The sequence below is a fragment of the Melospiza melodia genome, unplaced genomic scaffold (assembly GCF_035770615.1).
Source record: "Melospiza melodia melodia isolate bMelMel2 unplaced genomic scaffold, bMelMel2.pri scaffold_34, whole genome shotgun sequence".
Lineage (NCBI taxonomy): Eukaryota > Metazoa > Chordata > Aves > Passeriformes > Passerellidae > Melospiza > Melospiza melodia.
The window spans coordinates 5,985,451-5,996,810 of NW_026948659.1; the positions used below are offsets into that span (position 1 = coordinate 5,985,451).

Below are 11,360 nucleotides of genomic sequence, written 5' to 3' on the forward strand. Positions count from 1 at the left end.
CTTATAAATAAAATTTATTAATAACAAAATTATAATTGTATTACTTTAATTTAGGATAGTCTTAGACAATATTTTTATTACCTAATTTGTATATTTATATTAAAATTGGATGCATTTCTAGCAACCAAGAAAATTATTCATCATTGGTTCTAAGTAACAAAATTCTTTCATGAATTAATTAAATAATTTCTATTGGCTATTTATTTCTTTCTCTTTATGTTAATTAGTTATATTTGTAGTCTTTTTGTCATCTTTTTTATCATCTTTTTCTCAGACAGGGTTGGGGGGGAGTGCACTTAGGGGTCCCTGGAGACATTTCTGGTGCACATTTGGGGCAGTTTTGAGTCTGGGGAGGGAATTCAGAGAGAACTTGAGGGTCTGGAGGACACTTGGGGAAGCCGGGAGGGCACTTGGAGGGGCACTCAGGGATTTTGAGGGACAGTTCAGGGTTCGGGGCAGCACTTGGGGATCCAAGAGGGCCCTTGGAGGTGATCGAGGGGAATCTGGGGCCCTTCGGGGTCCGGGCGGGCACTTGGAGGGACTCGAACGAGGCTCTCTGGGGCGCGGGGGGTGATGGGAGTTGTAGGCGCGGGTATCATACGGTTTAACGGGGCCGCGGAGCATCACGGGAGTTCTGGGCGCAGCTGCAATGGCTCTCGGTGGGGCGCGGGGCTTGACGGGAGCTGTAGTCCCGAAAGTGGTTGGAATGAAATGTTTGGGAGTCCGGGATGGCTCTTGGGGGACACCTTTGCGTCCGTGCCCCGACTTGAGATCCTCTGGTGAAACGTAAATGGCACGGGAGCCCTTGGGAGGAGCTCGGAGATCTCCAACCGGGCTCTTCAGGGCACGGGTCGCGGCCAGAGTTTTAGGCGCAGGACTGTGTTCTGAGGGGCTCTGGGGCCACGGGGGACGAGAGCAGATGAATTCCCAGAAGTGGCTGTACCGGCCATCTGTGGGGGTGCGAGCACTCAGGGGTCCGGGGGTGTTTACGGGAGTCCTGAATGTGCGCTGAGGGGACAATGAGGGACCCTGGAGTGTTTGGGGGACACTTATGGGACAGATGGGGACGGATCCCGGAGTTCTGTGGAGCACGGGGCATGACGGGAGTTGTTCTCCCCGCTGCAATAGGGCTCAGTCAGGCCGTGGGGCATGATGGGAGTTGTAGGCAAAAAGAAAATTTGCTGCCTGTGTAAGCACCGCCCCCAGGCCCAGATCCCTGGTGCTGATTGGCTGTGGCTGGAAATGGGCGGGAGCTTCAGCAAATGGGATGCAGTGGAAGTGGGAACAGCCAATTCACCCTCCTGCAGTCCCTCTCAGTAAAACCTAGTTCATCCCCAGTACAGACCAGTATAACATCAGTAAAGCCCAATTAGTCCCCAGTAGAACCCAGTACATTCCAGTACCCCTCCAATCCCTCCCAGTACAGCCCAGTTCGTCCCAATACACCCGAGTTCATTCCCAGTCGTTCCCAGTTCCTCACAGTGTCATCCACAGGTACCCCAGTGTCCCCAGTCATCTCTGCAATTGCCCCAGTGTCCCCAGGTTCTCCCAGTATCTCCCAGTGTCACTCCCACTATGTCCAAGTGTCTCCCACAGCGTTCCCAGTGTTCCCCAGTATGTCCCAGTCCTCCCCAGTGTTTCCAAGGACAGTTTAATTTCTCTCGGTGGCCGTGGCAGCCAAACCCAGCAGTGGGGTCAGTGCAGTGCCCATGGCCACAGCCCCTTGCAGAGCTGCCCCGTGCAGCTTTGGCTGATGATCCACCCTCACAGCTGGCCCAGGGCAGCTCTGCAGTGGCTTTGGTGGCACCTGGGGCTGGCACACACCTGAGCAGTGTGTCTGCTTGCAGTGGGGAAACTCAGGAGTTTGAGACTGCTGGAAAAAACCCCAAAAAGGGAAAACCCCTCTTAGTCTGAGTGCAGCCAGCTCTGCAAGCACAGCTGGGCCCAGGGGAGTGAGGACAGACAGGATGGGGCTGGGCAATGTGGAGCAAGGTGATCCACACTGGGTCAGAGCTCCAGGGACAGCTTCTGTGAGAAGGCCAGAGCTGCTGAGGAGAGACCCTGGGTCAATATCAATCACAGAATGCTGCAATCACCTCTGATGTAAAGAGAAATAAAATAAAATACATCCTTTAAAATAGGAATGCGTATTTTTTACAAGTTCTTTCAAATCTTTCTCCATAAGTGGACTAGGAAAACTTTAATGACCCTCTCAGGGCTTTAGTATTGTTTACATCAGACTCAGTCCCTGAGAGTGTCTCCAAAAAACTTCTGAGCAACTCAAATTTAAATTTAGACTCCAAATTTTCTTAAAGTTTTAATGGGTCCCACTGAGGAATACGACTGAGAAAGTGTCCCCAGGTTCCAGTTAGAGCAGAACACTGGAGGCAGTGATGACAGCTGGGGACAAACAAGGCCAAGGTGTCTCTGGTGCTGAGCAAAGCTGGATGTGTTTGAGGAATGCAAAGGGCCCAGGCCTGAGCCCCAGCCCCTGGCCAGGCAGATGCTGTCCCTCCCTCCTTGCTCAGGGCTCTTGCCGGGATGGGCACTGGCATGTGGGGATGTGCAATGGCAAGGGCAGGAGCATGGGGCGGCCCCTGCCAGGCTGCTGAGCAGGGACAAAGAGGCAATGAGGCCCCAGGCCTGCAAGGGTCACTTGTCTCCTGCTCCTGCCTCAGGCCCAGGCCCAGCAGCCATGGCCAAAGTGCTGCCCAAGTTGGCTCTGGCAGGGCTGTCTTGCAGCTGCTGCCCATGCCTGTGCCCTGTGCAGCCCAGGCTGTCCCACGGTGTCCCTGCCCTGCGCCTCTGTCCCTGCAGGCTGTCGGCATCCCCCGGCTGCCCCACCTGGCTGGCCCCTTCCTTTGCTGACAGCTCTGCTTCCTGCCTGCCTCTGCCTGCCCACACAAAGCCTGGAGCTGATACCAAAAGGGTTCATTCGATTTTTACCCTGCCTGTGAACTTTCAGCACAGGAACAAGGCATGCAGGGGCTGCTTTCCCAGCAAGGATGGTTGGAAGAGAAGAAGAAGACATCTGGCTCAAGAAGACATCTGGCTCAAGAAGACATCTGGAAGGATTGGAGAAATCAAGGAGTGAATCTGGGAACTTGGGGTGGGTTTTATGGAAGTGGGTAAATTGTAATTCACATTTAGGGACTTTATATAGGGAACACACTGGTAGAATTCCATATCCATGTAAGGTTAGGAGTTATCCCATGCTGGACCTCAGGTGTGAATAAATGATACCCTCTGAAATAGCAAATTAGTGTTAAGGAGCCTTATTCTGATATTTTGGACGTTTGGTGACAGCAGAGGCTGACAGATCCAAGGGCCTCGCTGTGACACTGTGGAACCCCATAGAACAAAGGGTCCATTGTGATGCAGTGGAGCCCCATGGAACCAAATGTCCATTGTATAAGAGCAAGGTCTTGTGGAAACAAGGAGACCATTGCTGACAGTGTGGGAGCTCATGGAGCCATGGGGTCATTGTGACAGTGTGGGGCTGCATGTTACCAATGGTCCATTGTGACACTGCAGAACCTTCTGGAATCAAGGGGATCATGTTATGCAGTGGAACCCCATGGAACCAAAAGTCCATTGGGACACAGCAGGGCCTCCTAGAACCAAGGGTCCATCGTGGCTCTGTGGGGCTTCCCAGAGCCAAGGAGACCATTTGGACACTGTGGGACCTCATGGAACCACCTGGCACTGTGACACAGCAGGGCCACCTGGAGCCAAGGGGCCACTGAGACACTGAGGAACCTCATGGAACCAAAGGTCCATTGTTACACTGCAGGGCCCTGTGGAACCAACAGGACTGTGGTGCTCCATGGAACCAAGGGGCCATTCTGATTCTGCTTTGCCTCATGGAGCCAAGAGGCCTCCACGACACTGCAGGGCCTCATGGAATCAAGGGGACCACAGTGACACTGTGGGGCTCCATGGGACAAAGGGGCCATTCTGACACCATGGAACCAAGGCGACCATTGCTGTGCTATGGGACATCATGGAACCAAGGGGGCCATTGAGCCACAGCGAAGCCTCATGGAACCATGGAGATCATTATGACACATGGGACCTCATGGAACCAAAGGGCATTGTGACACAGCAAGCCCTCATGGGACCAAGGGCACAATAGTGACACTGTGGGGCTCTGAGTGACCAATGGGGCATTCTTACAGTGCACAAGCAAGCTGACTACTGTGACACTGTGGTGCTTCATGGAAACAAAAGTCCATTTTGACACAGTTTGGCTGCATGAAACCATGGAGGCCATTTTAACACTTTGAAGCCTTGGGAAACCAAAGAGCCATTGTGGCACTTTGTGTCCCTATAGAACCAAGGAGTCCATTGTGACACCATGAGGCCCTGTTGGGCCAAAGGGCAGATGTGGCACTGAGTGGCACCACGAAACCAAGGGACCATTGCGACACTACAGGGCCCCATGGAACTAAGGATTCTTGGAACAGTGTGGGACTCATGGAACCAAAGGTCCATTGTGACATTGCGGGGCCTCATGGATCTAAGGGGGGACAATTGTGATGCTGTGGGACCCAGTGGAAGCAGGAGGCCAGTGTGACACAGCTGGGCCTCATGCAGCCAAGGGCCCACGGGGATCCTGAGGAGCCCAAAAGAGCCAAGGGGCCGTTTTGACATTCTGCAGCTGTGGAGACCCTGAGAGGCATTCCCTGGGTTAGGGAGACACAAGAAGCTTCCCTCAAAAGCTGTTCAACCCCATTGGCTCCTTCCCTTTGTTCTGTGTCCCTCAGCCCCTCCCTCCCCATTCCCCCATTGGCCCCATCTTTGTACTGCCCCCATGGCACTGATCAGCCCCTTCCTTTGGAGATACATAAACCTGGACTTCCCTCAGGAGTCCTGCCTTGTGACCCTGAACATCTCACCACATGGCTGAATTAAACATCTGTGGATACCAAGCAAAGGCCCTTTTTGCTTCCCTACCCTGGACTTTATTAGCAGCTATTCCGGCTGCAGCAATGGTCCATTAAGGCGGCATGGATCCAAGGACACCATGGTGACACTGTGGGACGTCATGGATCCAGGGGGCCATTGTGACACTGAAGAACTTCATGGAACCCAGGGTCCATTGTGACACAGCAGGGCCTCATTTGAACCAAGGAACCATTGCTGAGAGTACAGAAACTCATGGAACCAAGGGGCCGTGGTGACACAGCAGGGTCACATCAACCCAGGAGACCAGTGACATTTAGGGACCTCATGGAACCAGGATCCATTGTGACACTACAGAAACAAGGAGACCATTGTTGATGCTATGGAAGCTCATGGAACCAAGCAGCCATTGTGACACTCCAGGGCCTCGCTGAACCAGGCAGACCATTGTGACACCACAGAACCTCATGGCACTGAGGGTTTTTTGTGACACAGGAGGGCCCATGGAGCCAGTTGTCCATTGTGACAATGTGGATCTGAGGAGACTATGGTGACACCATGGAAGCTCCTGGAAAGATGGGTCCATTGTGACAAAGCAAGTCCTTGTGGAACCAAGGAGACCATTGTGACATCATGGAACCTCATGGAACCAAGGGTCAATTGTTACAGTCCAGAACCAAGGAGACCATGGTGACAGTACAGAACCTGACGGGAACAAGATTCCATTGTTATGCAGTGGGGCTTCATGGAACCAAGGAACCACTGTGACACAGCAGGGCCACATGGAACCAATGATCCATGGAGATACTGCGGATCCAAGGAAATCATGGTGATGCTGTGGAACCTCGTGGAGCCAAGGGGCCATTGTGACACTGTGAGACTCCATGGAACCAAATATTCATGGTGTCACAGCAGGGCTGCTTGTCACCAATTGTCCATTGTGACACTACAGATGCAAGAGACCAGGGTGACACTCTGGCAGTTGATGGAACCAAGGAGCTGTTGTGACACACCAAGGTCTTGTGGAACCAAGGAGAGCATTGTGGCAGTGCAGAACCAAGGAGGCCATTTTGACAGTACGGAACCCAATGGAACCAAGGGTCCAATATTCTACAGCAGGGCCTCATGGAACCAAGGGGCCATTGTGAAACTGTGGGGCATAAGGGAGTCAAGGAAACAACTGATAGTGAAACCCACTGGATAGAAACTTCTGAAAAGAGTTTGGAGTATGTGAAAGCAGGCATTCTTTATTACAGCATGGTGGTCACTTGGGCCATCCTCCCTCCATTGGAGTGCATTAGGCATTGAATGAACAGAGTTTTTATCACACACACTGATTATGTATCCATTAGCTATCCCCACTTCCTTTGAGTTTATTTGACACAGTTGCACACCTTATCACAAATCCTTTTATGGTTCTTTGGTTTTGTCTTCAACATCCAGTGCCCTTTTTAGGTGGCTGTTCCTTGAACCCTCCTTTTGAGTAAGGGCAATATTATTGTTCTGCATAACTTCTGCTTTGTCAGCCTTGCAGAGCTGAGCTGGCATCCTGCTTGCATTTTGTGTGACTTCTGTTTGCGATAGGTACATCCTCAATCAGTTTCTCCAAGGCTGTGTTGTTCTGTTCTCCTGTCCCTTTCTCAGTGCTCGCCCCGCATGAGGTGTCTGCGACCCCCAGCCTATGGGCCTGGGGTGGGCAAGTGTTCCTGGGGAACAGGGCTGGGACAGCTGGGCTGGACTGACCCAAGGGATGTTCCACTCCATGTCACATCATGATCAGCAAACAAATGAGAGAAGTGGGGGGCCAAGGGGGGTAGGGGATCAATTTCTTTTTTCAGACATATTTCTTTCAAAACAGCACCTAGACATGCAGAATCCTCTCCTGCCACAAGGTGGTTAAATATTTTCTGCTGATAGGAGATTTCCTGTGAATTTGCTTTTCTTCTCTTTGCGGCCTTTTTCTTTTTGTGGCTGGTTTGTTTCTGGGGTTTTTGTGTTGTTGTGGGTGGATCTTGCTTTGGGTTTTTTGATTAGGTTTGGGGTTTTTAGGTTTGGGTTGGGTTTGGGTTTTTCCCTATTGAACTGACTTTGCTCTGATGCATGAGTTTTTTCTGCCTTTTCTTGTGGCTTGCTTGGCGCCTGATGGCAAGATAAATTTACCCAACTCAGTCATCTTGCCCAATTACGTTTTGCAGTCACCATTAACTAGATGAGTTGAGCGTCAGTCACAAATCAGTTCAGTCCCTGCAATTTGGCAGCATCCACAAAGGAATTGAAAGTATATTTCAATTGGCATTGTAGAGACAATAGAAATATTCCACAGTGGTGGCCAAGGGCTGGTCACTGAGGGATGCTACCAGGGCATGGCTGCCAAGAGGACTCTGTACCATGGATGACATTTGACCCTCATTGTTCAGCCAAATTCCCACCCAGCCCATGTTCCACTCCTTCAGCCCAGCTCTCTCCAGTCTGGTGTTGAGGAGACCACAGCAGACCCTGTCCCAGGCCTGGCTGAACTCTGGGCACACAACATCCCCTTCTTTTCCCTCCCACGTGGGTTCTGCTGTTCCTGCCCTCTCCTGCCAGTGCCTGGAATGGCTGCAGGAGGATTTGCCACATCCCCTTCCCTGCTGAGCCTGAGCAGGCTGTGACTCTCCCACTGCCCCTCCCTGCCCTGTGTGCATACTGGTTCCATGTCTGCCCTTTCCAGGTGCCCAGGACCCTCTGGGATGGCTCTGGCCTTTCCAAGTGGTTTGAGAGAGGTCCCACAGTGAAACTGCCCAGCCTTCTCAACAGCCCTGACACCAAAGGCCTTTTCCACCTCCCTCAGTGCCAGGTCAGTGCCCAGAACACAGCACAGCCCTATCCAGGTCCTCGGGGTGGTTCAGAAGGGAGGCAGCTCTCATTTCTCCCCAAAGACCCTCACTCTATCCAGTGTCTCTCTGTGCAGTCCATGGCTGCCCTGAGCATTTTTCCCTGGAGCCTCCCTGCCTGGGATATTTCTCTCCATGCAGTCCTAACCACAACCCAGCAAAGAATTCAGGTGTTTTCCCAGACAACGTTACTCTCAGAGTGAAGTGGCCTCAAGGCCCTGTTTGTTCCACTGGAATTGTGCCATCCCCAGTTGCTGCTGATGGTGTTTGTGCTCACTGGGGTTCATCTCCCCACCCACACACACGATGCACTGCTGAGATCTCCTCAGCACAGAGCAAACATGGCCTGCTGGCCCGGTCACTTGGTGTCCCTCTGTGCAGGGACAAACAACCTCCTGCAGGTGGGGAGAGGCCAGTGCTGGCAATGGTGGTTGCAGGGGCTGGTGTGGGACAATTGCCCTGGGGCACCTTCCCAGGCTGTCCCAGAACAGAGACACAGCCCAGGCCCTGCTCTGCTGCAGCCTCAGGTCCATGCCAGGAGCTCTGGCTGTGCCAGGACACTGCTGTGAGCCCCCCCTGCACACTCCCCCCCCTGCCCCAGGCCCTGGGCTTTGCTGTGCCAGGGCATTCCTGGAGCACATTGCTGACAGCAGCTCTGGAGGGGAGCAAAGCCTCCCTGCCCTGCCCTCAGGAGATGCCCTTTGCTGCTGGAGCTGCTGTGCTGGAGCCCAGCTGTGTCCCAGCAGTGCCCATGGCCTGGCCCTGCCTGTGGCCACAGCAGGGACACGCAGCAGGACAGTGACCAAGCTGCCAGAGCGCTACGGCCTTACAGCCACAGCAGGGCTGGCAAGGACAGGGTGGAGTTGGGCCGAGCAGATGTGGGAAGAGGTGGGGGCATTGTCCCTGCCTGTGCTGCTGTGCTGGGAGTCTCTTCCTGCCACCTCTGCTCACAGGCACTGCCCCTGCAGAGACAGGGAAGGGCTGAGGAAATGCCTTGGACAGACAAGTCAGGCAGGCACTTGTTTTTATTTAAACACGAAGGGAACAAACCACTTGCAAGTATTTTTATTTCAAAAGAAATGTAGATATTCATGTAAAAACCTAAGAGTAATACTACAGTATTTTGATAGAAACACTACAACAATAGAAAAAGATAACATAGCAAAGAATAGACAAACACGGGAAAAAAAGCTGATATGGTAAAGAGTTATATTCTAAAGGCTCTGTAGCAGAAAAGAGAATTTATTGCTTCTGAAGTTGCAGTCACCAGTTTTCCCAAGGCATCCTTGAGCTCCTGGTTCCTCAGGCTGTAGATGAGGGGGTTCAGGGCTGGAGGCACCACCGAGTACAGAACTGACAAGGCCAGATCCAGGGATGGGGAGGAGATGGAGGGCGGCTTCAGGTAGGCAAATGTGGCAGTGCTGAGAAACAGGGAGAGCACAGCCAGGTGAGGGAGGCAGGTGGAAAAGGCTTTGTGCCGTCCCTGCTCAGCGGGGATCCTCAGCACAGCCCTGAAGATCTGCACATAAGAGAAAACGATGAACAAAAAGCAAGCAAAAAATAGAAGAGCACTTAGCACAATGAGCCCAAGTTCCCTGAGGTAGGATTTGGAGCAGGAGAGCTTGAGGATCTGGGGCACCTCACAAAAGATCTGGCCCAGGGCATTGCCATGGCACAGGGGCAGGGAAAATGTATTGGCTGTGTGCAGCAGTGAATAGAGAAAGGCACTGGCCCAGGCAGCTGCTGCCATGTGGGCACAAGCTCTGCTGCCCAGGAGGGTCCCGTAGTGCAGGGGTTTGCAGATGGACACCTAGCGGTCGTAGCACATGATGGTCAGGAGGGAAAATTCTGCTGAGATGAAAAAGGCAAATAAAAACACCTGAGCAGCACATCCTGAGTAGGAGATGTGCCTGGTGTCCCAGAGGGAATTGTGCATGGCTTTGGGGACAGTGGTGGAGATGGAGCCCAGGTCGCTGAGGGCCAGGTTGAGCAGGAAGAAGAACATGGGTGTGTGCAGGTGGTGGCCGCAGGCTACGGTGCTGATGATGAGGCCGTTGCCCAGGAGGGCAGCCAGGGAGATGCCCAGCAAGAGGCAGAAGTGCAGGAGCTGCAGCTGCCGCGTGTCTGCCAATGCCAGCAGGAGGAAGTGCTGGATGGAGCTGCTGTTGGACATTCCTTCATTCTGGACATTTTGGGCTGTTCAAAGACAACATTGACAATTTGGACAAAGTACCTTGAGTACATCCTATGCTATTTTCTTGCACAGGCACTCAAAATTGCTTCTCTTTCTCTGGAGAAATTTCATTTACCTTTTTCTTTTCAGTGTAGCTTTGGGCTACAAAGTAACTGTGTGCTTTTTAGAAGGGACAGAAGTCTTGTTCTTAGCATTGCTCTCAGGCTGAACACTGGGGAGGCCAGATGGAAAACAGGGCTCCCTGTGCCCCAGTGCACTCAGACCTGCTGGGCCAACACAGGTGCCCTTTGCTCATTTCCCCTCGCTCTAGTACAGGATGTACCAATTTAAAACTGCACTTAAAAATAACATGGTTTTTTTGAAGACTCCAGTTTAAAAATCAATCCCTCCAACTCTACTCTCTCTCCCTATGCAGCGGGACATGGAGGGATGCAAAGGATTGGTCTGGCTCTCTGCTGCCTGGAGTTGTGCCTATTGGGAGCTGTTTTTCTTTACCCAAGCCTTGTCCCTGCCATTGCTGCCAGAGCCCAGCCCAGCCCTGGGGACTCAGCTCTGCTCTGCAGACCCCTCCCAGCACAAGGCACTGCCCAGGGGCATCTCCCTGGCAGCAGGGCCTTAAGGGCAGGCCAGACAAACAGAGATGCTGCAAGTCAAGGTGCTGCTGCTGCTGTCTGTAGGGAGAGGAGGCTGAGGAGGCCGTTTCTGAGGGAGATCTGAGGCCCATCTGCTGATGCACAGGGTGACAGTGTCATAGTCTCAGTGACACAGACACAGCTGACAGCCCCTTTCCCTTCCCTTGCGGAGAAAGCTGAGAGCAGCCCTGGCCATGCAGCACCATCTCCACAGCAGGAGGAATCTGCCCTGATGGGGGTGGCTCCTTCCACCTCCAACTTCTCCCTTGCAGCGTCCATGGGAGCTGCCAGGCAGGCTGAGAGCTGCCCCTGGCAGGTGGCCCATGCCCTGGGCTGGCCAAGAGCCCTGAGGGGTGCAGGAGCTGCTCTGCAGGACAGCCCTGGGCAGCCCTGGCTGCAGCCCCAGCTTCACCCCCTGCAGCCGTCCCTGGCAGCAGGAGCCGTCCTGCCCTGTCCCTCTGACGGTGCCCAGGGCAGCCCCGCTCTGCAGCACATCCTCCTCCTCCTGCTCCTGTGCCACAGAGAAGCTGGGAGAGTCCTCCTGACACATCCCCCAGGCTGTGGGGTGTTCTGGCTTCAGGAGATCCCTCCAGAAGCACAGGGGATATTGCCCTGCACCCACACACTCACCATGCACAGGGCTGTGAAGATCTTTCCCCAAGTGAAGTCTCAGCTCAATGACTTCCCAATCCTGATTGCCTTCAGCCTGTCTCTGCCTGGCTCCTGTCCCCTCAGAGCCTGCAGGCAGAGCCCTCA

At 53.2% G+C, this 11,360-nt stretch overlaps 1 protein-coding gene across 1 annotated transcript in view; it reads right to left on the minus strand.

Annotated features, from left to right (window-relative positions):
* LOC134434251 (olfactory receptor 14J1-like) overlaps window positions 1–9,570 on the minus strand; it is a gene marked incomplete at its 5' end in the record, with an annotated part of 50,242 nt that extends 40,672 nt beyond the window's left edge. The window contains one exon of the mRNA XM_063182932.1: window positions 9,109–9,570. Coding sequence (XP_063039002.1) covers window positions 9,109–9,570 — 462 coding nt within the window. The remainder of the gene's footprint in view (window positions 1–9,108) is intronic.
* Between the last annotated feature and the right edge of the window lie 1,790 nt (window positions 9,571–11,360).